General features: G+C 37.3%; 1 protein-coding gene across 1 annotated transcript in view; it reads left to right on the top strand.

The window, feature by feature from the left end:
• Positions 1-25,299, top strand: part of MRPS9 (mitochondrial ribosomal protein S9) — a 44,646-nt gene extending 19,347 nt beyond the window's left edge. The window contains exons 5-11 of the mRNA XM_073351437.1: positions 5,128-5,207; positions 12,822-12,907; positions 16,777-16,852; positions 19,208-19,376; positions 20,502-20,610; positions 21,480-21,649; positions 25,088-25,299. Of these exons, the coding sequence (XP_073207538.1) occupies positions 5,128-5,207; positions 12,822-12,907; positions 16,777-16,852; positions 19,208-19,376; positions 20,502-20,610; positions 21,480-21,649; positions 25,088-25,179 (782 nt within the window). The 3' untranslated portion in view covers positions 25,180-25,299. The remainder of the gene's footprint in view (positions 1-5,127; positions 5,208-12,821; positions 12,908-16,776; positions 16,853-19,207; positions 19,377-20,501; positions 20,611-21,479; positions 21,650-25,087) is intronic.
• Positions 25,300-26,570: the final 1,271 nt, after the last annotated feature.

The raw sequence follows: 26,570 nt of genomic DNA, 5'->3' as shown, positions 1-26,570 counted from the left end.
TTGGTTTCAGTTCCCGCATGCCTCTCATGGTGTGGGCATCTCGCCATGCTGAATGTGATTCTAGTGTTTAAAGATACGTATTTTTTGTACAACATGGCCCCTAACCGCAAGCTAACTACTTCATCTGGTGCTCAACCGAAGAAACAGCTATCTGTTCCAACGCTGGAGGAAAAACTGGCTGTGTTGGACTTATTGAGAGATGGTCTATCCATCTCCAACGTGGCGCGTAAATATGGCTGCAACAAATCTAGCATCTGCGTCATCAAGATTCGAGAGAGAAATTTGTCAAGCCATGGCATCAAGTGCTCCAATAACTGCTAAGGTGATGAGCCCAGGTGCGTGATAAGACTTTACTGAAGACTGAAAAAGCATTAAACTTATGGCAGGAGGACATGAACCGTAAATGTGTGCCTATTGATGGCAACACGTTGCAAGAAAAGGCTCTTAGCCTCTACGCCCAGTTCAAACGTCCTGCCGAAGAGGGACAGCCTTCGGATGAGAAGGAATTCAAAGCCAGCCAAGGTTGGCTTAACAGTTTTAGGACCGCTTCTACCTCAAACACGTGCAGACTACTGATGAAGCCGCATCTGCCAATGAAGAGGCAGCAAAAGCCTACCCCAAACAATTAAAATCACAAAAGAAAAGGGTTATCTTCCAGAACAAGTTTTTAATGCTGACGAGACTGGGCTCTTCTGGGGAAAAAAAAAAAAAATGCCCAACGGCACTCACACTTCGAAATCAGAAAGACAAGCCCCTGGCTTCAAAGCAGCTAAAGACTATGTGACTGTGTTTTGTGGCAATGCGGCTGGGCATTTAATAAAGCCGGGTTTGCTCTACAGGGATGCAAATCCCCGTGCCCTCAAAGGCAAGAACAAAAATCTCCTGCCTGTGTTCTGGCAATCAAATAAAAAGGCTTGGGTGATGGCAGCATTATTTCTGGATCGGTTCTACAAGTGTTTCATTCCGGAGGTCAAGCAGTACCTCAAAGAGAAAGGACTTCAATTTAAAGTGTTGCTGATCATAGACAATGCTCCTGGCCACCCTGAGGCACTCCGGTTTGCGCATAATGACGTTGAAATAATCTTTCTCCTCCCCAATACCACCGCCAACCTCTCAACCAAAGCGTGATTCGCTGTTTCAAGGCCACATACACGAGGCTTACGTTCTCATGGATACGTAGCGCTATGGATGCTGATCCCAATCTTAATGTGATGGCAATGTTGAAGGACTTCCAACACTCCGATTGCATCACTTATATTAAACTTGTAATGGATGCAGTAAAGCCTGAAACAGTCAATGCATGTTGGTGAAACCTATGGAAAGAATATGTGAATGATTTTAAGGGTATCCAGACCATTGACAAAGAAGTGAAACGAATTGTTCAGGTCGCCAGGCAAGTGGGTGGTGGTGGCTTCGTCGACATCCGTGATGAAGAAATTGAAGAATTAATTGAGGGCCATAGAGAAACATTGACTAATGAAAAGTTAAAGGAACTGATAAAATCGTCTACAGAAGACGAAGATGACAATGACGAACAGGAAGAGCCAGCAAGTTGGAATCTTCAAAAATTTGCTGAAGTGTTCCAAGCAACAAAACACTCGAATGATTTAATTTCTGAATATGATCCCTCTATGGAACGAAGCCTCAAAATCACACATAGTATTATGGACTGTTTGAGACCGTATCAAGAAATGTTTGAGCAGCTCAAGAGACAACAGCGACATTTGCCGATCACCATATTTTTCAAGAAAAAACAACCAGGAGCAGATGAGCCTACACAATCAACTTCTTTGAGCTGAACCAGAGCCAACCACTTCACTATTATCATTGTCGTCGTAGACTAGCAAGAATATCCAGGATGAATGATGAGTGGTTAGGTTTACTGTTTTCCTTTTTTATTCTTTTCATCCGATGAAGTGAGCTGTAGCTCACGAAAGCTCATGCTCAAATAAATTGGTTAGTCTCTAAGGTGCCACAAGTACTCCTTTTCTTTTTGCGAATACAGACTAACACGGCTGTTACTCTGAAATCTCTTTTATGTAATTAAAAATACTGTAAAATTATATTTTGCATATGTACTCTTTATTATATACTGTACATTTATACATATTACTGTACAGGGTTGTACAGTATGCACAAAACCATGTACAGTCTACTGTACTTTATGGGTGATGTAAGAGATTTTCAAGGGTAATTTTGACTATGCACGATTTTCACCTTATGCGCTGACTTCAGAACCTAACACCCATGTAAGATGCAACTCCACTGTAGTGTGGAAAGGTTCTGCATCCCCAGAACCACTGAGTCCCCCAAAGAACACAATTCTGATCCTCAGTAATATCTTATTTTCTCCCTTTTATGAATGCTCATATATTAGCAGCTGCTGTCCTGAAAACCTTTAAAGCTAAAAACCGACTTTTTATATCATCTGAAATTTTGGAACATCAGTTTTCAAATGGTATAAAACATTAATTTCTAACTTCAGTGCATTGTGAAATATAAGCTAAAATCATGTTGCAATTGAAGAGGCAGCAAGATGGTAATAATAAATGTGAATCAAAAGTCTGATGGCCATTTCCTATTGTCAGCACTAGGCTACTAGTACATATGCTTTCAGGACTTATGAACTCTCTCAGACACTGGTCTTATCCTAGTGATTGTGGGGTGTATTTGTATTTATAGCCAAAAACAGCCTTGTCAGTAATGATCACCATTTTTCAAGGAAGTCATTCAATTCTCTAAAAGTTACGTCTTTAAGAACTTTGAAGTGCAAAAATACGAATTTGTACTTCAAAATGGTCCTTGAGCAGTCATCACTGAGCAGCTATACCATTACCAGCTAATATAGTATCAGGCCACAACATGAACATCTACTTCTCACCCTATTTTTTTTCTTCAGTTTCATAGTTTTACAGACTGAAATACACAAACACTATCATAAATGTGGTCAATAACTGCATCTTTTATTAAAAGTTGAGTCTAACTCACATTGACTATGTTTTAAAAGAAATTGACCATGGTGAAAACAGAAGCCACTTGATGGGTTTAGTTGCAGTTGCTTATGTGATGTCTGAATTTGGCAGTTTTTACCAGTGTTCCTTCTGTCTTTGCCAGCTTAGTCTTTTCCTACCACTAGTGCCTCTGCCATTTTCCTCCCTTAACTCTTCTTTGTAATGCATATTGTGCTTATCAGGTCTGTCAGAATTTGTTTTCATCTGCCTCTGATCTTCTACAGACTGTTTCTTCTTCATTGGTGATGAGATGGTTGGGATTTATTAACTTTTTCAGTTCATAAAAAAGTAATGTCAGTTTCCTATTCCTGCTGCTTTTTCTATGTACATGGTGAGGGCAGAGGGGAAACAAAAACAAAAACGCTGTTTCCATTTATAAGATAGGATTTATTATTGCAGGCCAGCATTAAGTAAGCTTCTACTCACCTCAGTTTTATCTGCAGCTTCCCATCTTAGCCTCTTTTGAGTATAGACTGGGCATGCCAGATTACATGGAAGTTTTGTAATGTGTGCAAATGTCTACAAGAATTTGGCTTTGACTTTACTAAATTAATCTAACATGTTTCCTAAACCAGGTATAGCTTTGGTGTCCGGGTTTAATACCTCAAATAAATAAATAAATAAATCAACTCACTAAGTAATGTACTCCTATTGAAGAATATTTGACAAAAAATTACTGATAAATATTGTCAGTTCTTGAACTTGGTATCAGTGAAATCTTGGCTCCGTTGAAGTCAGTGAGTGTTTCCACTCCAGAAAGATTTTACCCTGTGTGTGTGTGTGTATGTGTATATATACACACACACACCTGTTAGATTTGAATTTATACTATTAAAACCAGCAGAATTTAATACAAATAATTTGCTAAATGCATTTTACTAAATATTTTTTCTAAAGCTGCTTATAGTTCTGAACCTGTACTTGCGCATTTTAGTTCTCTTCTGTAAAGTTAGCATAGTGTTGTGCTACTTAAGAAGACACTTGAATCAGAAGACTGATTTTCCACAGCTGCACAAAATTATGGATTTTAAGCATTGTTTTTTAGTTTTTATCTATTAAAATTTTTGCAGTTCTAGGTAATTATGGGTGGGTCGGACAATAAGTATTTAATGAAAGTAGACCTTGAGAGTCAAAAAGTTAAAGCTTTATAATAGTTAAAATACAAATTGTCAATATCACATTTCAAAATATACAAAGTAAATATCTTTAAATCAAACTCTAAGTTCTGAGGCTGCATTTTCCTTACTTTGCCAATTTGAAGAAAATATTTTTGTTCGTTTGTGAAATCAACATTTACCCATAAAAATCTAATCCTTCCAAGCCTAACTATAATATCTTCTGTACATCTTTTCTGCCCAGCAGTGGCACTGGTAATTGCTTCAGATTCAATTTGTAGATTCAGATGACGTGTCACTGTAGGAGGTAAAATGACAGAAAAGTTTAATTTTAAAATAAAGGAAATTTTTATTAGATGAAAGTATCCTTTAAATTATAAATCTGTTCATAATTTTTATATTGCTAAAGTATCACATAAATGTTTTGGCTCCTGTGATTAGACAGATGAAATTGTTTTAAACGTTTTGCCTAAAAATATCTGTGTTCTGCACACTGTTCGCTCTAGAATATAGTTGAGATATATTATCAGGGCAATGTCATAAAGTTTATTCAGCGGCTACCCATATAGTACTGCTGTTTCTAGAAGACTTTATTTTCTGGAGCTGTCAATCTGGCACTTTTCATAATCATGGTATAGCTTATAATTATCTTTTAGTGTGCATTTATGTCTAGTCTAAATTTGGCACCTCTTGCTGTATTGCTATTACATAGGTTCCTTGAGATTTTATTTAAGATCTACAGCAGGGCTTCCATTATGTAATGAGAGATTTAGAATGCTATATTAAAAATATCTGGTTATATTAGCAGATTGAGGTGGGATATAACAAGGTATGTTAAAATATTAGCTTTCCATACTGGTTGAATACCCATGAAATGTCTTTACTCTCTGATATTTTAAAAGGTAATTGGTATTATAAAAGAGGTTTATAACTTCAATTTCAATGCAGTTATCTAGTTGCTGTATATTATTGCTTTTTTGTCTAATTTTGCTTTTCATTAGCAATCCAATGGGGAGAAGATCACCGTCCATTTCACTTTCTCTTTTATACTGGCAAGCAGTCATTTTATTCATTAATGCATGTAAGTATGTTATAGTCTATGATAAATAATGTTAACTCTAAGCCAAGTAAAACATTACATCAGAACTACATTTCAGAAGCTTCTGAATTTACCTAGTGATTTCATAATGGACCATAACCCTACTAGAGGTGAAACATAATGTGTTTTGTTAAATCATAATACTTATTCTTTCATTTAGAGAGAAGTTGTTGCCTAATTTAAAAGCGAATGGTTTGTTTGCCTTTTTTTTTGTTTTGTTTGGAATTAGGTCTGAATATTCTGAACATTTTTCATTTTAAACTGTAGTTTAATTTAGTATCAGTAACGCTTAGCGGTGGTGACTGTCCATCCAACAGAGATGACCAGATTTAGGATTATTCATTGTCCTTTTTAAAATACATCTTTTTCGTCTTAAAGAGAAGAATTGCAGAAATGTGCTGACATTTAATGTGAAGGAAATTTGTATTAAGTAGCTCAATAGATTTATATTTTTTAAAATGTTTGAAGATTAAGTTTACATGAAAAAACAATGTGCACTTAGGTTAGTATGGTTGTAATACCATGAGATCTCTGTCCATTTACCTTTACGATAAAAGCTACATCTGATAGAACACTACTAGTCCCAACTTCTTTATTGTGTGTTCTGAAGAGCCCTTTTATAAATATGCCCATTGGTAGCACATAAATTCTTTGACTCCCTAGAAGAGCTTTGTAGAGAGATTGTAGTACTTTAATGCATGGTTCTGTGAGACCAGAAAAGACCCACTTTTGTAGTCAGATACTTTCAATTTGATGCTCCTGTCAGATTCTGTTTTCCTCATTATGCACTCTTGAAAAAGTTATAACAACATTATTGGACTTTTCCCAAAAATCAAATTCTGTACATAGCTTTTCTTTATTTTTGAGAATTATCTGGTGTTTATTTGTGCTCTACAAACCCAAAGGACAAAATCCCCACCTGTCAGGTACATTTATTTCTTGGAAAAAACCCTTTTTTCGTTTTTTGTTGACCTTGGGCAAATGAGCTTCTTGCCCTGGCAGAAATGAAATGAATGATAAATGTAGAGTGTGTCTTTGCTGAGTAATGGAGCTGCAGCATAGGCTTTCTACAGAGGTTTTCTCCTGCACAGCCTGAGGCAGCCTGAGGACCCCTGCTGTTCATTTAAATAGGTATGTCAAATCTGCCTCGAAACGCCGCTGGTTTGATCTGTGGTAATATTTGTGAAGGTTCCATATGGACTTGAGCCCCCTGCAGTGCTAAGAAATAATGTACAACGCTTCATGGTGCAGACGCAAATTTTCTCTGAAAAGGGATGCAATGCTGCGTTTTAGCTGTCGGAGAGGATGATGGAGCTGACGCGCTAGGCCTGTCAACTTGTTACACGGATGGGTTGCACGCAGCGAGGCTGTGGAAAATCTGTGCCTTTTAACTTTTCTACTTAATCACGGTTGTAGCATTGCCTTTAGACTGTATGCTACATTAATTCTCTTCCTGCCTTCTGCCTTTCATCCCAAGTTTCACGGAAAAAAGTAAAGCATGCAGGTCTTGTAGAGGAGCCTTATCAAACAGCTGTCATCTGACAAGCCATTTGCATTTGTTTTGGCTGAAACAGAGCAACCCAAGGGCAAGATGTTTTGTTGCATTCCATCATAATGAAGAAATTACAAATTTTACAAGGAGCACAATTTTATTTTTAGCTCTTCCTAGCCTTTTAAAAAAAGTATGTAAGATTGCCTAAGAAATAGTCTTCCAAAGGATAGTGTGTATCCTGTTACAATACCACTTGATTAAATCTTAGTCAAATGAAATCTGCTTGACAAACAAATTTCATTACTGTAGGATATTTCAAAGTACTTGAGTGTTCTTGGGACATTTCTAAATCTGTCCATTAAATAGAATTATATAAAGCAGAATTAATTAAACAGGATTTAACATCCTTTTAGTTAAGCAGCTGCAAAAAAAGGTGAAATCTGTATACAATGCTTAACATTGTTTTAATCTCTCATCAGGCTAAATATGTTCTATAAGAATTATAGATTTCTTTTAAACTACCAAAACTGTAATTCATACAGCTGGGAGAAAGAAAAGATTGTATGTTAATGCAGTATTTGCATGAATGACAATACTTTGTATGGATTTTTTAAAAAAATAATTGCTACATAAAGAGTGATAAATAGGATAAAGAAATGATTATTTGGCCTAAATGTTTCAGTCACAACTGCATTTACTGACAGGGATCTCAGATTTTATTAATTGCAGTTGAGACAGCCGGTCACAGCAGTGCCATTTGTTTAGATAATGCTAATAAAAAATGTTAGACATCTGTTAAAAGTAGTGAATACATACATTCACCCTACATCTTATAAGATCCAGCTTATATGTGAATGTATGACTTGAATATTAAGTAAGACTTCTATAAAACTTGAATATCCTTTGTATTCACATTGCTCTCTTTGTTCTGCTTGTTGAATATAGTTTAGTCTTGGGGACGGGGCAGTTTATTCACCTCTTGATGTGCAAGGGATTTGTTGCATGTAACTCTAACGTACGTTGAGAGAATTTAACCCCTTCACATGTGTTGTGGCTATTCATCTCATTCAAAATGTTGCACTTTGAATACGAAATGGAAAATTGTATTGTTAGCAAGTGATATAGTCAGGTTTTGTAATGTGATGTACAAGACAAAGTGGCCTATTTTATACTTTTTTTGTTGGACAAATTTTGTAGCTTATGTAGTAGTCCTGATTATTATTCTCTTCCAGAATTCTCAGTGAATGGAAACATCATTGTGGCCTTATGCTACCTTTATCAAAATTGTATTCAAAGAAAATCATTTACATCCCAGGGCATTCTAAGTATATTGAGTGTTTTGATTAAAAAACTAAAAATAATAAATTAAAGTAAAAAAATACTCACTTTCAAGGTAGCCAAGTGACCTAAAGAATTTTAATGCATGATGTTCTGGGTCCTCCAGTCCTTTAAAACATGTCCTCCCCGCCCCCCCGCCCCCCAAAAAAGCTAGATTTTTTTTTTCGTAAGCTGCTCTATACTTTGAGGATACTTTTCAAAGATCCAGTTCACTCATTCTTGTCAATTTATTTAGTAATAAGAATAAATCCTTCTTAAGAGTGCATCCTAGTGCAGATTAAGGATTTGATCCTTCCATTAGATATGGGAGCATTTATGGCTGCCTAGTGTCTTGTAAAATCAGGTATTTTGTTTGCATAATATCTGAGTTTACAAGACAACAGATGTGTACAGTCATGAGTTCGAATATTGCATCTTGAAGTGATTAATAAAATCTTCTGAAAAGAGAGTCTCTCTACAGTAGTTTCCTATAATTTGGGGAGAATTAGGATTGTTAGATGTAATTGTTTGGCATTATATATGATTATTTTGCAAAATAGCATTTAACATCATGATTGCATCTTACCCTCTTAAGTCCTGAATCTTGCAAAGTCTTATGCATGTGCTTACCTTTATGCATGAGTAGTCCCATGAAGTAGTAGAACTACTCCTGTCCATACAGTTTTGTCACCTAAATTTCATCCCATGAGAGAAATGAAAGTTGGAAGCAAAACCGAAACGTATTGGCACCTGTATTTCATGAGAAGACCTCTCCTACCGTAAGATGTACACTGATTGTAGAAGTACTTTTTTTATGGCATTCCACTTTTTCCCTAGTCTAGATTTTTTTCATGTAGACAGTAAGTAACTCTGATAAAAGCATTCCAGAAAATAGGAACTCTTACATTGAGGGGAACTGGCATTTCCAAAAATTCTTAGGAAAACCCTACTTTTTTTATGCAGATTTGAAGTTTCCTTTAGAGACAACTTTTTTTTTTTTTTTAAAAAAAGATTTAGTTGTGACCATAAGCTTCCAAGTCTACAAACAGGCAGAGTGAAACACAAGAAGTATGAACTGTACCCATTCATCCTAGTAGAGCTTCTGAGCCTAATGACTATTCAAGGTCTCCCTCTACACTTGTTGCATATTACCCAAAGCAATTTTAATTACAATTTAAAATCACTTCAGACTAAGGCCAGTTTACAGTAAACTTACAACTGTATTTCCTCCCTTTCTTTCCTTACAGCAGCTCTCATCCCAATTGTCTTTGTAGTTAGCACAGGATTCTAGTACTAGCTGCTAACCTTCCCAATAAATTATGTGCACATTAGGGTGAAGTGAGTAAGGCATTCCAAATCCTGGTGGTGCTCTAATAGTCAGACTGTTGGATAGGGAGGTAGATAGGTGATCCAGCTGCCTCAGTGCATCTGCTTTCTCACCAGATAGGAAGATGGTACTGTATGCCTATACAGGAGAAGAGAAGAAGCTGTTGGGTCAGGAGTCAAGCAAACAGCCTTCCCGCATGTTTACAAGGGCTGCCAATCCAGCCCCTTTCCTAATTGCCACGCTCTATCTAGGTCAAACCTTTCAATGGCCAAAAATCTCTTGTGCATTCCCAACTTTATTCATTCCACTTCCAGAAGTCTTAAGCCACTCATAGAAACCACTTCTTCATGTCCTCTGTGCTATTGAGTCAAGCCTCATAAGGTATGTCTACACTGCAAAGAAAACCCCATGGCATTGAGTCTCACAGCCCAGGTCAATTGACTTGGGTTCTTGGGTCCTAGACTGTGAGGCTATAGCAGTGTAGATGTTCCCACTTCGGCTGCAGCCTGGGCTCTGGAACCTGGCGGAGGGGAGGGGGTCATGGAGTCTGGGCTCCAGCCCAAGCAGGAATGTCTACATTGCTATTTTTAACCCTGCAGCCTGAGCCCCGTGAGTCAATTGACCCAAGCTCTGAGACTTGGTTCCATGGGTTTTTCTTTGCAGTGTAGATATATCCTCAGTCACCTGACCGGCTATCAAGAAAACATTTAGCCCCAGAGAAGAACCTAAGCTTTCTTGCTTCTATCTGACACTTCTACCCCATAGATGCAAAAATTTTCTATCTATTCTCAGGTAAACCTCACACCATCCAACCCTACTCTGAATGTTTTTCTTGAGGTGACTGCCTTTTAACCCTGATCCTAACTGAACTGCAAGAGTTGCTTCAGAGTGACGTGAGATGCTTGCTCTCTGAGTAGCACTTTCCATACCTCACTAGCCTACAAAGTGAGAGACCAGACCAGGTAATCACACTGAGGTATCTCACAAGGTATTGGGATGTAGGAGCAGTTTATTTTAGTCTTACAGATATTTTGAATAATGTTTCTTGTGTCTTAAGATACCAGATCTTAAAATATAGAAGTGGACACACACAAATGCCACAGATTGGGAGGTTTCAGAGTAACAGCCGTGTTAGTCTGTCTTTGCAAAAAGAAAAGGAGTACTTGTGGCACCTTAGAGACTAACCAATTTATTTGAGCATGAGCTTTCGTGAGCTACAGCTGTAGTCTCTAAGGTGCCACAAGTACTCCTTTTCTTTTTACAGATTGGGAGAAAATTCTACACAGATTTGATCATATTTACTTGATTTCTATTATGCCTACCCAAAATTAAAAAGTTACTGGAAGGCTTACTGCTACAGTTCAGTCTGATCTGAGCTGTTTGTAAACCAATTTGGGTTTTCTTGTTTTTTTGTTTTTTTTACTTCAGAGGTTCTATACACTTGAGCTGCTGTTCCAAAAATATTTATTTTGCTCATTACATTATTATAAATCTCAGCACCAGCCTGCATCACAGATTCCTTTTAAACTGATTCCACAATCATTTATTTAAGTGCTGTGAGTGCAACTACTTTAGAAAATCAATAAACCTATGGTTAACTTATTCTGATACTTTTAAATATCTGTATATTTTTATTGCAACCCTACTGGGAATGTATATTTATAGATAAAGAAACTTAAAATCATGATTGGTGGGTGCTTACTACTGTAAGGAAGTTCTTTAAGTGTTAAATGATATTTAAGTGTTGCATCAGCATCTTTGTTCACTTATTTCAAATTATGATATTGCGTATTTTAACAATTAGCACTTTATACAGTGGTTATTACTAAGCTCAGAGGCTTTCCTATGTTTCATCTGTTTCACTGTTTTAAACTTTGTACTTTTTGTAAAGTAGTATATAAAATGTAAAAATTTAATCCTTGCCACTCCACAGTAATTGCAGCACTATAGTATTTCCTGTTCTAAATATGGGAAGATACTGTTGATGCTGCAGATAGCTGGGGCTGTGAATGTTGAGGTTATTAGCACCCATTGTATTTCATAAAATAATTGAAGCCAGTACACAGTGCTCATCAATAAGCCTTTTGTTGTCAGCACTTGCTAATTTAAGTGGGGTCTTTGGAATTTGCAGTGTTTAGTTGTAGTACCACCACTTCTGTTTTTCTTATAAATATTACTTGTTGCCCAAAGTCTTCACTTATTCTACTTAGGATTAAGTTGTGCTGTAACACAAAGCATTTGATGGGTTTTTTTTAGCATGAACACTAAACTTGTGGGTAATTTAGCTTCATCAGAAAGCTAGATTCTTGAAGAAAACAATTAAGATTGAGAGTACATACCAATAACCTCAGGTTTAAAAAGAATTACAAGAACGTTATAATAATAAAAAAACAAGCACTGAAACTCAGGAAATTCAGAATTAAAGTTAACCCTAACATTTGAAAGTATGGAAATGCACAGTTATGGCAACCTTTACTCTGCTCCTATCGGTATGCACTGAGAGAAAGGAGAAGGGACTCTGACTCAAACTATCTATTGCTGCAGGTGAACAAGTGTTAACAGTGGTGGGAATTTTTTACAAAATGTTCCTAATGTAGACAGGGCTTACGTAGAAGTTTTACTAAATGGGTAAGAAATCAATTAAGGAAAGTTAAAAACTTATCTAAATGTGTATCCTCAATCCCTCATTTTATCTGTGCAAGGAATCTCTAGATGAGCGTAAAGTATTCCAACAAACAAAAGGGCTCAACTCTATGTAAATAGTAACTGAAACTGAACCGTTTTTGCATATATTGATACCTAACCTAAACTTCTAACAGATTCATTATTACACATCATATTTGAAAATACATCAGTGACAAAAATATACTTGCTATACTGTATGTGTGACTTGCTGAGTTTTTGACGGACTAGTATTTTTAAAAAGCAGACTTGTTCATGCACTTCCCCAAGAACAAGGAAGCCGTGATCTCAGGTGGGGCCTTTAAGTGCTACTGTAATACAAATATAATAAATATCACCAAGATTAACAGAGTTGCATGGCAGTAAACTTTTTTAGAATACACTATATAAATACTTTTTTCTAAAAAGGCAGTTCAAAGTTCAAGGCAGTAATTGTGTTCTTTATATAGATATAAATATATTGCCCACGTCCTTTTTAGTTTTGAGAATGACTTAAGCACCAATCCTTCGAACAGTTACACACATGTTTAACTTTACTGCCATGAGCAGTAGTGAGTGCAGGATCAGGGTCTTGTATACATTTTGAACCTGCAGTGTACTTGTAACTGTTGTTAAATACTGTAGCAATTTTTACAATCATCCCTATATGTTTTTGTACTCTTCAGGATGTTTGGATAATACACTACATAGATAAGTAATGGTTGAATATTTTGTTATTTAAAACCATGTAAACAATAAAATATCTGTACGCTTTAATGCATATTTCTATATATTTTAGGATATATATGGGAAACTGCTAGACATTCAGAAATATCAAGACCACTTGAGAGGCCAAGGCTTGCTTGCTGAGAACAGAAAACAAATGTGAGTTTCCGGCTTGCACTAATATTGGTATCCATTTTCTTAAATTGCTTTAATATATTATTTTAGCATTTCTTACAATCTTGGTTTCAAACATTTTTTATTTGATTTTTGGAGAGACCATTTTAAAATAATTCCTGTGAAGTAACACAGTATTGCCAACCTCAGGAGATCAAAAATCATTAGTCAGACCCCAAAAGAACATGAGATGATAAAAAAAAAAATGTTTTTTAGGGGTGGGGGTTGGTTTTTGTTTTGTTTTTGTTTGTTTTTTTTACTTTACAACATCTGTATACCCATCTACTTCTCTGCCAATGTGTGTGTTATAATTTCTAGTTGGAACGTCAGCCTTAAGTCACAAAAAATGCACACCTCTCCCTGACTGCTCAGATGGAAACTCCACTTAGCTTCTCCTCATTCCTAAAATAGTGTCTCTTCTTCTTAGTTTCCCACATTCCACAGCATATTCCCTCCAGTACAAGGGCTATTAAAATGGAGCTCACAAAGCAATGAACATCCAAGAAACACAAAGCATTCTGATTGTAGATCAAGTGTTTCTATTATTGTTCAGTAAAGATTTATATGAGCTACAAAGACAGGAGATGCTGCTGAGGTAGGGGGCCCATCCAATTGTGAAGGCAGAGCTCAGTGGCAAGGCCAGATGTGTGTCCTCAGCCCCACAAGCTCTTGCACTAGGTTCTGCCTCTGAGTTTAGCCCTGGAGATAGCAGGAATGGAGGAGCGTCTCATATTATGAGAGCTTGTCCTGCAGGTGCCAAAATCCCATGACTCATGATTAATTCATAAGAGTTGGCAATACAGTTAACATTTCAGTCATAAGACCAATCATTTTTGATCATAATTCCTAATTATGGATAAGTAATTCAACACTCAAGGAATCTAATAGGTTCCTTATTGTGTTTATATTAACCATTCCATTTTTTAAAAAAAGGAGTACTTGTGGCACCTTAGAGACTAACCAATTTATTTGAGCATGAGCTTTCGTGAGCTACAGCTCACTTCATCGGATGCATCGGATGCATTCCATTTTTAACATCCTCCTCTTTTTCTTCTCAGTGCCAACATATCTGTGTAGTTTTACTTTCCCTTACCCCTTTTCTTTCTATTCCAAAAGGGAAAAGAATAGAAACAATTTCCCTCTCCTCTCTCTTAGCTTCTGACCTTTGGTTAGCACATAACTGAGACTAGAAGCAGATCGAGAAGAATATTTAAATATTCTTGTTGGGTGAAGGTGTTCTGAGTTTTTTTTCCACAAAAGGTTTTCAAAGTAGATGGTTCTGTGTTCAGTGCCATTGTCCTTGAGGATTTTACTGATTGGGTTATGGGTTACTCATTTCTATTGAAGGTCAATGGAAAATTCCTGGAAGACCATAATGGTCATTTGTCTGTTAACAAGCCTTTTTAATGGCTGCAGTCAGGATTGCTTGTCAGTCTTTGAAATTAATCAATATTATAAGTTTGCTTCCTTTGAGGAATCCAGAAACTAGGATGCAGTAGCGCAGTTGTGTGTTGAGAATTTTTTGTAGTAATTCCTCCATACACTGAGTGGGCAGTCAGGATTCAGAGAAGGTTTGTCGGGTTGGAGAGGTTCCACTGAAACCAAGAAATCTGTGTCATATTCTCACGGTCCACTCCTTTTTCTCCCAGTTAAATGGTTGCTTTTTCAGGGCTGCAGTTCTTTCATGATGCGCCTCCTATGTGTCTTCAAGCTAGCATTATATAGTGTTCCAATTCTCCATAATGATGATCTGCAATTTTTTCTATTTTAGATGTTAATTTTGTGTGTGGATTTTTTTATGGGTAAATTGCAGTGAAGAGTGCATAGCTTCCTATATCTTTTTTTCTTCAGCACTGTGGTTTGGGATCATAACTACTTCAGTGTACCTTGCTGTGCTCTTCTATTTTGGCAGCTGGGACAGTTGTGTTAGCATGAGACTTTTGTCTTTAGCAGTGGTACACCAGTTTCTTATCTTGGTTTTGTAGTTGACTGAAGTCCATGTTCCTTTACGATTAAAGTTTCCTATGGTGTGTAGAGTTTATTCATCATACCTTTCTAGGAGAGGCCCTTTAGGATATATCTGCACAGCCTTTTGGAGCCTGCAGGAGTGAGCCTTCCTGCCCAGGTGGACAGAATCAGGCTGGCATTCTAAAAATAGCCATGTAGACAAGGCTTTGAAGTTGTGGCTTGGAATATGAAGCTCCAACCCAAGCTGCAACTTCAAAGCGCTGTCCACATGGCTATTTTTAGAGCACTAGCGTGAATCCCTGCTATCCCATGTGTGTCCATCCGGGCCAGAAGGCTCATTCCCGCTAGCTACAAAATGCTGTGTAGTTATACCTTTAATTTCTGAGCAGGCAAGGGGAGAATGGGGTTGGAGTTCATAGTGGATGCTGCTGAAAAATAATCTGATTTAATGTGATTCCTTCCAAAATTTAATCAATTGATTTACTCATGTGAATAATGGTGGTCCAAATTTCTTTCATGTTCTAAAAGCCAAGTGGTTGGAAGGATTTTTTTTCAAGTTTTCCAAAAACAGGTGCCTGTCTTCCACTGGGACAAGAATAGATAGTTTAACTCTAAAATGAAGAAATACTTTTTTCAGAGAATTGAGCATCTGAAAACAGGCTGTTATACAGACATTTTGCAATCTTAACTACAATGTTAGGCCCTGATCCTGCAGAGACTTAAGCACACACATAACTTTACACATGTGAGTAATCCCATTGACTTCATTGAGGCTACTCATGTATAAAGATAAGCATGTACTGAAATCTTTGCAGGATCCTGACTTCAGCTGCCAGTGAAAACAGTAACGTTGTCAGGCAGTGGGGGATGAGGTCATTTTAGGCCCTGATTCAGGAAAGCACTTAAACACGTGCTAAAGTTAAGTATATGCTTAAGTATAGCCCTGAATAATGTTGCTTCCTGGAATTGGGGCCTTTAATTTTGCCACGAAAAATATTAATTGACATTTATTGTTTCTAACAAATCTACAAAAGCAAAAAAATAAGAGTTAAGGCCTTGTCCTTAGGTCACCTTGTAATCTCACCCCCATTACTATATGAAGTATGCTGTTTCATCAACCGTTTGGGTACTTTTTATATAATACTACATGAAAAGGGCATGTTTGGGACAGTGCTTTGAATTTTCTTTCTTTTATTGGTTTAACTTAATTCAGACCTTAAAGATGTTTCACTACACTGGACTGTTTTCTTTACAATTTCCACCATTGCTACCACTAGCGCATGTCCTCCGTTGGTAACGACAGTGGGAGTGCTGATGCAGAGTCCAGCACTGTCATGTTGTCTAACCTAGTCCAGATGACATGGTTAAAATGCCAGTAGCTACTAGTTCCCTTCCTATATGAGCACCCCCACCACTGCTGCCAGCCGCAGAGCTGCACCAGTAAGAGCAAGGATTAACAGGGGAAGATCTAGTATAGACAAGGCCTTGTTGTTGTCTTGAATCTAGTTTTATGTGCATTTTGTTTTGCTGAAACCGTGTGGGCCAGGTTTTTTAGGACTGAGTTATAAATCTGTGGAAAATTAGCTTATCGTGGAACTGCTGATTGGCTTTTAACTTCAGTAGCAATAATGAGTGACACTTAAGTAAAATTCATAATTAACTCTTGATGCAGTGAATTTAATAAGTGTAGTTACCATTCCTTTCATAAGAAAGAGCTTTTATAACTAACTTAAACATTATAGATCACATTCACGTAGTGAATATCATACTGTTTTGCAGTAGAAAATACATTTCCAAACCAAGCCTGACTGTATGTGTGGTCCTTTGTGATATAACTCTAATTGCATGGTTAATTAAAAAGAGAATATATGTGATATTTTAAACAGAAACCTGATTGGCAGCAGATGGCTGATTAAGGAGGAATTGGAAGAAATGTTAGTGGAAAAACTGTCAGATCACGATGTGAGTAATTAATCTTTTTAATTTAAGGGACCTGTATCTTAAGAATACAGACTCCGGCTGCATTTAGTATCCTGAAAAAGTATGTCTTGGAGGCAGGTGCTCTTTAAGTATCGTCCATTCCCCCCCCCCCCCCCCCCCCAACTCCTCTCCTCCCTACCCCCCAGTAAATATTTGCCCTATTGGCATGGTTATCTCTGTCCTTATGCATGCTACAAAAAGTTCCCACCATTGTTAACATGATCCATTTCTATCAGTGGTAACATCTTGGGAGCCCTTGTGTAGATGTGCCATATAACCCTGCTCAGAGAAGGTCTCATTAACACAGTGCTTAAAACCCCAGTGGCGTTGAGTAGGGCTCATCTATAGGGCTCCTAATGTTACTATTACTGATGAAGTTGAACTGATGGTAGTGATGTGATGCCTACTGTAGACAAGACAGACCATTACCTGCAATATTCTTGCATCATATGAAATTGATTCTGAAGAACTCTGAATCTGGCACCTTACTGCTTGCATCTCCAAGAACAAGTCCGTTAACCCACTATTTCCATCTGGTTTCCATAGGTGAGAAATAATGCTGATGTTTCAACTACACCGAGGTTTTCAAAATAAGAACAGAGGTCCAAAAATCCAGATCCAGTCTGCCTGTATGACCTTCTAAGTTATGTCTTACCTATGGAACGTTAATTTCCCAGTGGAATTTGAAGTTTGAATTGGGCTGTACCAGACAGGGCTGACAACCTTTTGTCTAAGCATTCTAGATATTTTATCTTCTACATCCTTCATTGCTGTGTATTGCACCATCCCTTAGAGATTCAGACTACAGATCATCTCACTAGCAATGGAAGCAGTCCTCAGTTTGAGTATCTCTTGTAATACTATGATGGTTGGTATGGATTTTCCTGTTTATTTTCCCAAAGCCCCAGGAATTGTTCTGCATTCACAAGCATACCCAGACATTTTAGTGTTCCTCACAGCTTGCCTTTCTACCGTACCTCACACTTCTATGAAATATCAGTGGGCTAGAAAATACCATGCTAGGGATTGGCCTGTGAATAAATACAAAAAAGCACAAAGGCTCAGCCTCTGGAAACAAATTGAAATGTTTGCATGTATTGAGTCCTTTAGATATTAGCTGTACTCTTTTGCCTGCTCCATTTATCTTTTCTTGTTGTTGCAGCAAAGCTTTCTGTGGTGCTTGCATTAAGGGTACTAAACAAAATGGAAGCAATTGATTTTTTTTCTTCTACATACGCCAAGAACTCTCCGAGGTTTTCCTCATTTACAGCTTCCACAATTTGATTTTTTTCCCCCCACTTTTAAAGGCATTTGGCACATACGTGTTATGCTAATGTCATTTTTTTTTTCCAAAAAGCGTTGCCACGGAAATCTGCATTAGAGCATTGGACTTAAATAAAACATTGCATTTCTATGAGTGATCTCAAAATATCCAGTGATACTGCTAATTTATTTGTAAGAAAGTAGCCCACTGCAGAAGATGCTGGGAATAGAGCATAGGTAAAAAGAATTCTCAAAAATAATTTTAAAAATACCCTATGAGTAGGAAAAAAGTGTAAAAAATTTTCTTATACACAATGGCATCCTGATATTTCTTTGTTACTGCTGGTCCAAAACTCTTTCAAGTAATGCCTTGTAGCAGGTGATCCCAGCTTTCAGCACAAAGGGGTTAATGCTGAGGTGTTTACTTTCTAATCACATGCTCAAGAACTAGGAAAAAAGCACACAGGAGCAAAGGATAATTTATTTCAAGAGGTTGCCCTTTAAGTCAAGTATCTCTTGAATTTTTAAATATCTTGATTGTTCAGTTTTAAAGGAAATCATAAACATTAAAGTAACTCAGCTTGAACAGCCGAAGAGATATGTTTCCCATATGTATTATGAAATATAATCATCGAGGTACAGTTTAGTAAAATACAATTATTTCCATTTTCTCTCTCTCTCTCTCTAATATATATAGACATATTGGAAATGAATGTGAAAGCTTTTTCTCCTCTATTCTAATAAAAAAAAAATTCAGATCCAAGGCCCAGTAGAAGTTTTCTTTTAAAATTGAGATGAACTTCATTCTAATATAATAATCCTGTATTACAAAGAGGTTGGGTGTACTCTGAATTCAAGATTAATTGTTGCCTGAAGAAAGGATTAGATGTCTTTAGTCACAGAGAAAATGATGCATTTGCATGCTGTTTTTGAAGCAGCATGTGGATGCAAAAGTGTCATCTTGTCAAAAATCATCAATAAAAGCAAAGAAGGAAAGATCAAGTATATAAAAATAGAATGTTTTAGCAAATGCAATTTCACTTGCATCTCTTAATGAATTTTTATTGTCTACAGTATTCGATGTGTATTCAGCTGCTAGAAAGATTAGTGACGTTGCCATGTTGTGGCATCGAAGAAGAGTATGTGCTAAAGTTTCGCAAAGAACTAGCTATACAATTAAAAAAGGTGGTGATTGAGCCCCTGCAATATGATGATCAAGGAGTGGCGTTCAGCACTGGGGAAGGTAATAATTTCAAGTTTGTCTGTCTGGTTGAAGTGGTGAAAGTCTCCAGATGAGACTCCAAAATTTCTTCTGTAACCCCAACACTCAGCAAAGTCTTGTATTGGTTGGTGCATTTCTTTATTTCATACACTTGTATTGATATTTTACAATTCTTTCATGGATGTCTTGGTATCGAAATGGAAGTGTATGGCACAAATGCCATTATCTAATGATCCATGATCTACAAAAGAGCCTTCAAAATAATAGTAAATCACTAGTTGTTGAAATTAGTAGATATGGGTACTCGACATTGCTTAAGAAAAGGCATTATAGCCAGTTTTCATAAGTTCAATAACTATCTTATTTTCCCTTTAAATACACAAAAGCACAGATCTATTTCACAGTCTAACAGGTTTCAAAAATCATTTATCAAACAACCTTTTTAACATTACCAGAGCTCAGTGTTGTAAACCAGACTATTTCTTCTGGGCTGAGATTTTGTATGTCATATTTTAGGTCAGAGCTCATGTTTTCACAGATATATAAAACTGTAGATAGTTTACGATGAAATCTTACTAAAGGTGGACAAAAATTGTAGCAGCACTGTTCGTACCAGTATAATTAATTTGTATGTACAGATTCATATGAACGTTCTTTGTTAAACTGTTGTACATTTTTTGTAACAAAGTATCTTAATTTTTTTCACAAAATATGTTTAATATTAGCTCCTGCAATGATGCTTCATGTGAGATGGTAGATACGGAACATGCACAAGTGTGACAAACTGCTTTAGTACCTCCATGTATCATTACTGCATTCAATCATCTTTCACAGTTACTTTTTAGTTCAGAATATTGCTTCTCATCTTCTAAAGTAAAACTGTTCAAAGTCGTACTGTGTGGGCTGTACTGATGGTTTTGTCCTTTTTTCTCTTATTTCCATGAACATTAGCAAAATGATCAAATCTATTTAGTGCAGTAGCATGCTGAATGTTGCTTATATTTTACACACACACCCTTTTTTACCTCCAAAAAGAAAATCATTGCTGCTGTATGAAAATAAAAGATCTGCTTAGCTTTTTTTGCATTTGATATGCTGAAAAATAATGAACCCACAATAACAAAAGGTTGCTTTGTTTATTTTAAGGCAAAAGAAAGACTTCGCGAGCATCTGCAGTAGTTTATGATAATGGAAGTGGAAAAATTACAGTGAACGGAGTAGATTATTTATGTTATTTTCCAGTGATGCAAGACAGGTGAGAGCACCATGTATCTGTTTTAACATTAACAACGTAAACGGAAACCATCATGCTTCGGTAGAGCATTTCAAGTATTCAAAGCATCAAAAAGGGCTAAGATTATTATTATTATTATTTATTAATAATTATTAATTATTTATTGTAACTTGATTTTTTTCTTGATGTTTCTGCATGGATCTTTAGTTCTATGAAGCTGACATATTCTCTTGTTCCTTTATAAGTATCTAGTTTAAGAAGACTTCACCTTGTTTCCATTTTTCTTCATGATCATAAGAACTCAAGGTGTATGGGCTGAGAGCTGTCTGTCATCTGCCTTTTTTCAAGGAGAGTTGCAAAGAATAAGAACATAGATCATTTTGGTTCTTTAGTTATGGGATCTGCTCAGATCAGAGAAACTCTTGGGTTTAGTGGAGTACACTCCTGAAATACATCTGTTTCCTGAGAGTCCCAGGGGCAGTAGTCATGCAGTCATACTCCAGCATATATCAGTAGCGTACAAACAAACAATGTAATTCAAGACACTTCACCTAAAATTTCAGACTGCACACACAATTTCAGTTCATCTTACACTGACAAGATTTCTGAGCATAAGTTATAAAAAGTTTCCTTAGAACAAGCCAATGTGGGTTTATTTTATTCATCCTGTTGACTATACAATTCAAACACCTTGTATATTACAATAATCTAAATGCAGAATAGTCCTTTCACATCTGGGTTTAACGTATTGACAAAGCAGTACAGGGAAGCTCGCATTTCTTTAGATTACGTATGTCAGGTCATCGTTTAACTCTCTCATAAACTAGCAATGTATATAATCTGCAATTTATAAAAATTAAATACTGTGTGTATCTTATCTTTTTTTCCAGAGAACAGTTAATGTTCCCATTCCAGTTCCTTGATAGACTTGGAAAACATGATATGGTCTGTACCGTTTCTGGTGGAGGGAGGTCCTCACAGGCTGGAGCAATCCGTTTAGCCTCTGCGAGAGCCTTGTGTAGTTTCATCACTGAAAATGAAGTGGAATTTATGAGGCAAGGTATGAGCATAAGTAGGAAAGAATGCATAATTCCAACAGTAATATGTGTTTACACACTTTTCCAGTAACTGACTAAGATTAATAAGATTGTTAAGGGCCTGACTCTCCGAAAACACAGAAGTGAGTAGTTCCATTGAAATCAGTGGGACTACTCATGTGCATAAGTGTTTTCAGGACCCACACTTTAGTCATGAATAGTTTTAATAGTCAGTCTTCCTGACATCTTTCAAATGTCCCAACTGTATTTCCTCTTTGAATAGCCTCTGCACCTGTTCATGACATGTTAGGGTCACAATCCCAGCCTGAGAACCCCTGCTTAGGCTGCATCCCGTCAGTGCAGAAACACAACATGTAGTAATATATCAAGTCGGAGAAAAACCTTGAGTTCAAATTTTGTGGGAGGAAAAGATTCCAAGATTGCTAATCAGTTGAATAGAAACAAATCTCTCATATTCTAAAGGTTCTTGTTCCTGCATTCAATCACCAAAATGTTGGGGCTACCAGTAGATTAATTTCAGCTTGATCTGAAGGGATGGCAAGGAGCATAAGTATAAGTAGGTTACTTTAAATAGGCCAGATTAGAGGTTCCTCCTCTTTCCCTTATTCAGAAGGCACCAGTAAAACAACCACCACCCTAGGTAGCTGCAGTAACTGATATTTTCCTATATGTAGAAGATACCACACTATTGCAACAATGCAGAATTAGAAACATTGAGTTTTTAAATAGACTGGAGGGAAATATGTTGAAAACTCCTACTCATAATGAAGGCAGCATAATTCTAAGCAAGCTTTTGTCTCTGCTTAACGTACTTTTGAATTATTTATTCATAGATTCCTAAACCCAGAAAGGACCCTTTGGATTACCTAGTTTGACCCTCTGTATTACACGGGCCACACAACTTCCTCAAAATAATTCCTAGAACATATCTTTTAGAAAAACATCCAATCTTGATTTTAAAAATGTCAGTGATGGAGAATCAACCGCAACCGTGATAAATTGTTCCCATGGTTAATTACCCCCATCATTAAAAATTTATGCTTTTATTTCCAGTCTGAATGTGTCTAGCTTCAGCTTCCAGCCATTGGATTGTGCTACACTTTTCTTTGCCAGATTGAAGAGCCCAGTGTTAAATATTTGTTCCCCATGTAGGTACTTACAGACTGTAATCAAGTCACCCCTTAATCTTCTCTTTGTTAAGCTAAATAGATTGTGCTATTTGAGTCTACCATGAGAAGGCATGTTTTCTAATCCTTAAATCTTTCTCACGGCTCTTCTATGAACCCTCTCTAATTAATCAACATCCTTTTTGAATTGTGGGTATCAGAACTGGACACTATTCCAGCAGTGGTTTCACCAGTGCCAAATACAGAGGTAAAATAAATAACCTCTCTACTCCTGCTCAAGAAACCCCTGTTTATATATCCCAGGATTGCATTAACTCTCTTTTTTGGCCAGAACATTACATTGGAAGGTCATGTTCAGCTGATTATCCCCCATGGCCCCCAAATATTTTTGAGTCACCACTAGTACCAACTTTTCAATGTGCCGGGGGGCGCTTGATCCCCCACCTCTGCCCCAGACCCCAACCCCACCCACCTCTTCCCGCCCCATTCTGCCCCCTTCCTTGAGCGTACCGCATCCTCACTCATCCCCCTTCTCCCTCCCCCACCCCCAAACCTCCCATGTGCCGCGAAACAGCTGATTGCAGCAGGTGGGAGACGCAAGGAGGGAGGGGTTGATGCTGATCAGCAGGGCCCACTAGCGGGCAGGAGGCGCTGGTGGGAGGTTCTGATAGGGCGACTGCTGGGCACCCACCATTTTTTTCCCCATGGTTGCTCCAGCCCCAGAGCACCGACAGAGTTGGCATTTGTGAGAGTCACTGCTTCCTAGGTTAGTCCCCCATTCTATAACTACAGCCTACATTCTTTGTTCCTCGACGTATACGCATACGTTTAGCCATATTAAAATGCATATTGCTTGCTTACACCCAGGTTTCCAAGCAATCCCAATCTCTCTGTATCAGTGAATTGTCCTCTTCATTATTTACCACTCCACAATTTTTGTCGTGTGCAAACTTTTTATCAGAGATGATTTTGTTTTCTTCCAGGTTATTGATAAAAACATTAAAATGTGTAGGGCCAAGAACCAATCCCTACAGGACCCCACTGGAAATATACCGACATGATGACCATTCCCACTTACAATTACATTTTGAGACCTATTAGTTAATCAGTTTTTAATTCTTTTAATGTGTGCCATGTTAATTTTACATCGTTCTAGTTTTTTTAATCAGAATGTCATGTGATACCAAGTCAAACGCCTTACAGAAGTCTAAGTATTTTACATCAACACTATTGCCTTTATCAGCCAAACTTGTAATCTCATCAAAAAAGATGTCAAGTTAGTGTGACAGGATCTGTTTTCATAAACCCATGTTGATTTGCATTAATTACATTACCCTCCTTTAATTCTTTATTAAACCAGTACTGTATCACCCACTCTATTATCTTGCCCGGAATCTATGTCAAACTTACAGGCCTACAATTATCCAGGTCATTCCATTTACCCTTTTTAAAAATTGGCACATTAGCTTTCTTCCAGTATTCTGGAACTTCCCCATTTCTCCAACACTTATTGAAAATTAACATTAATGGGGTACAGTGAACTCTTCATCCAGTTCTTTTAAAACTCTTGGTTACGTGTTATCTGGACCTGCTAATGTAAACATGTCTAACTTTAGTAGCTTCTATTTAAAATCCTCCAGAGATGCTAGTGGAATGGAAGGAGTATTATCATATGATGAGACTACATCATTTGTTTTTCTCCAAATACGGAATAGAAATATTTATTGAACACTTCTGCCTTTTCTGTATTATTATTGAAAATTCTCCCAATACCATCTAGTAGTGGACCAATACCGTTGTCAGGATTCTTTTTGTTCCTAAAATATTTAAAAGCTCATTCTTATTGTCCTTAACTCTGCTAGCCATAGATTTCTCCTTGTGTCCCTTTGCTTCCCTTTCCCGTTTTTTACAGTTCCTAACTTCTGATTTATATTCATTACTATCAGCTTTCTTCCATTTGTTATATATTATTTTTATAGGTGTCTAAAAGTGAATTCAAATATTTGAACAAATAACATGTCCTTTACATCACTGGGGTGATTTTTTAAGATTTGTAATGTATTGTAATGTACAAAATTCAAATACTGTAACAGTGTTAAAATTCTGTGGGGTTTGACTAAATTCCCTTTTGTTGGTTTCAAGTTGTACCTTTGTCCTCCTTTTGGGCCTAGATGTTGCAGTTCATGTGGTATGCAAAGTCACAAGTTGTTCTGAAGCCCACTTTTTCTCTCTCTCTCTCAAAAAAACACTCACACAAAATATATTAGTGAATGCTGTACTTCATAAAATGACTCTCTTCATATTGTCCTGTAGCTGGACTACTGACAGCTGATCCACGTATCAGGGAACGAAAGAAGCCTGGTCAGGAAGGAGCCCGCAGGAAGTTCACCTGGAAAAAACGCTAAGTCTAACTGGAGCAGATGTTATAAGTTATGCGTTACAACAGTTTCAAAACATCACCAACTGTATGATTTCTTTACAATCACTGTTGTGTAAATATATCTGGTAATTTTTTTTGTTTCTAATCATTGTGGTTTTCCTCTTTTTAAAAAATTAATTTCTTTTAAGTTGTAGTCACTTGTTAAAAAATTTTAAAAGTTGCAAACTGTGAAGTTTTTTATCTGAACTGAGAGTCTAAAATGAAACTTTGAGGCCAAAATAATTACACCTCCCAGCTGCTTGTAGACATACCCTTAATGATGGGCATACCAGATGCTTACTTTGCCTGGATGAGGAGCACATAACAGAGGGAACAGGAGTACTTGTGGCATCTTTGAGACTAACAAATTTATTTGAGCATAAGCTTTCGTGGGCTACAGCTGTTCTTTTTGTGGATACAGACTAACGTGGCTGTTACTCTGAAACATAACAGAGAGAGATGCCATATGTAGATCCTTTTCTAAGAGAATCCAGAGAGCTACTGATTCTTCTCTGAAAATGTTCCTGATGGAGAGATCAATGCATCCCTCTTTACACCCCAGAATGCCTGGGGTAGAAACTTCTAAGCTCTCATCAAAAAGCATCTCTGCTAGTTCTTGTACTTGGGAAGTAAAAAGAGTTGCTCCTAAAAATCTATCCTCCTTGTCCAATAAAATCTCAAGGGATGGGAAGGAAAGAGCACCGAGCACACAAAAAGAAGAAATCTAAGTTTTTCACCAGGTCCTTCCTCTAGGAGCCACAAATCCTCTCAGTCCTCATCTGAAAGAGGTAGTACAAGGTTCCAAAAGGGTCCTATTGGCATACAGACAGGTAGCAGTCACCATGCCTCTAAACGGACTTCTTGGTACTGCGAAAGTTGCCCAGCACAAAGATCCCCACTACAGTCAACTCTGGTACCAATGCTATCCTACTGTCTGACTTCAGCACCAACTGATTTGGTACCAAAATCCTATATAGAGTCCAAAGACCTACTGATATCTACCAGATTCCTCACTATTTGCAGTAATAAAGGTAGATCCTTCAGTATCGATGGCTGACCCTACACTGATATTGAGCACCTCAGCGGTACTGACCAGAGGCAGCATATGGGCAGGCTGAGGCAGCATTAATCATTCTAGTCCTCAGGTTCAGAGGGCAGTAGTAAGGTTTCACTAGTTTGTTCCCTGGGGTCTAAGTATTCAGGCCAGTAGACACTTGAGATGGAGTTGAGGGCTGAGTTTCACTACCCTGGCCATGAAAGCTCAAAGAGGGAGTGAAATCCCTATCTTTCCCCTTGGCCAACCTGTCTCATATACTTATGAACACCTGGATCTTTACTGGGCTGCATCAAGTTTCAAGACCAATGTCTACATTCCAA

This window comes from Lepidochelys kempii, chromosome 1 (genome assembly GCF_965140265.1).
Source record: "Lepidochelys kempii isolate rLepKem1 chromosome 1, rLepKem1.hap2, whole genome shotgun sequence".
Taxonomy (NCBI): Eukaryota; Metazoa; Chordata; order Testudines; family Cheloniidae; genus Lepidochelys; species Lepidochelys kempii.
This window is presented reverse-complemented; position numbering and strand designations above follow the sequence as displayed.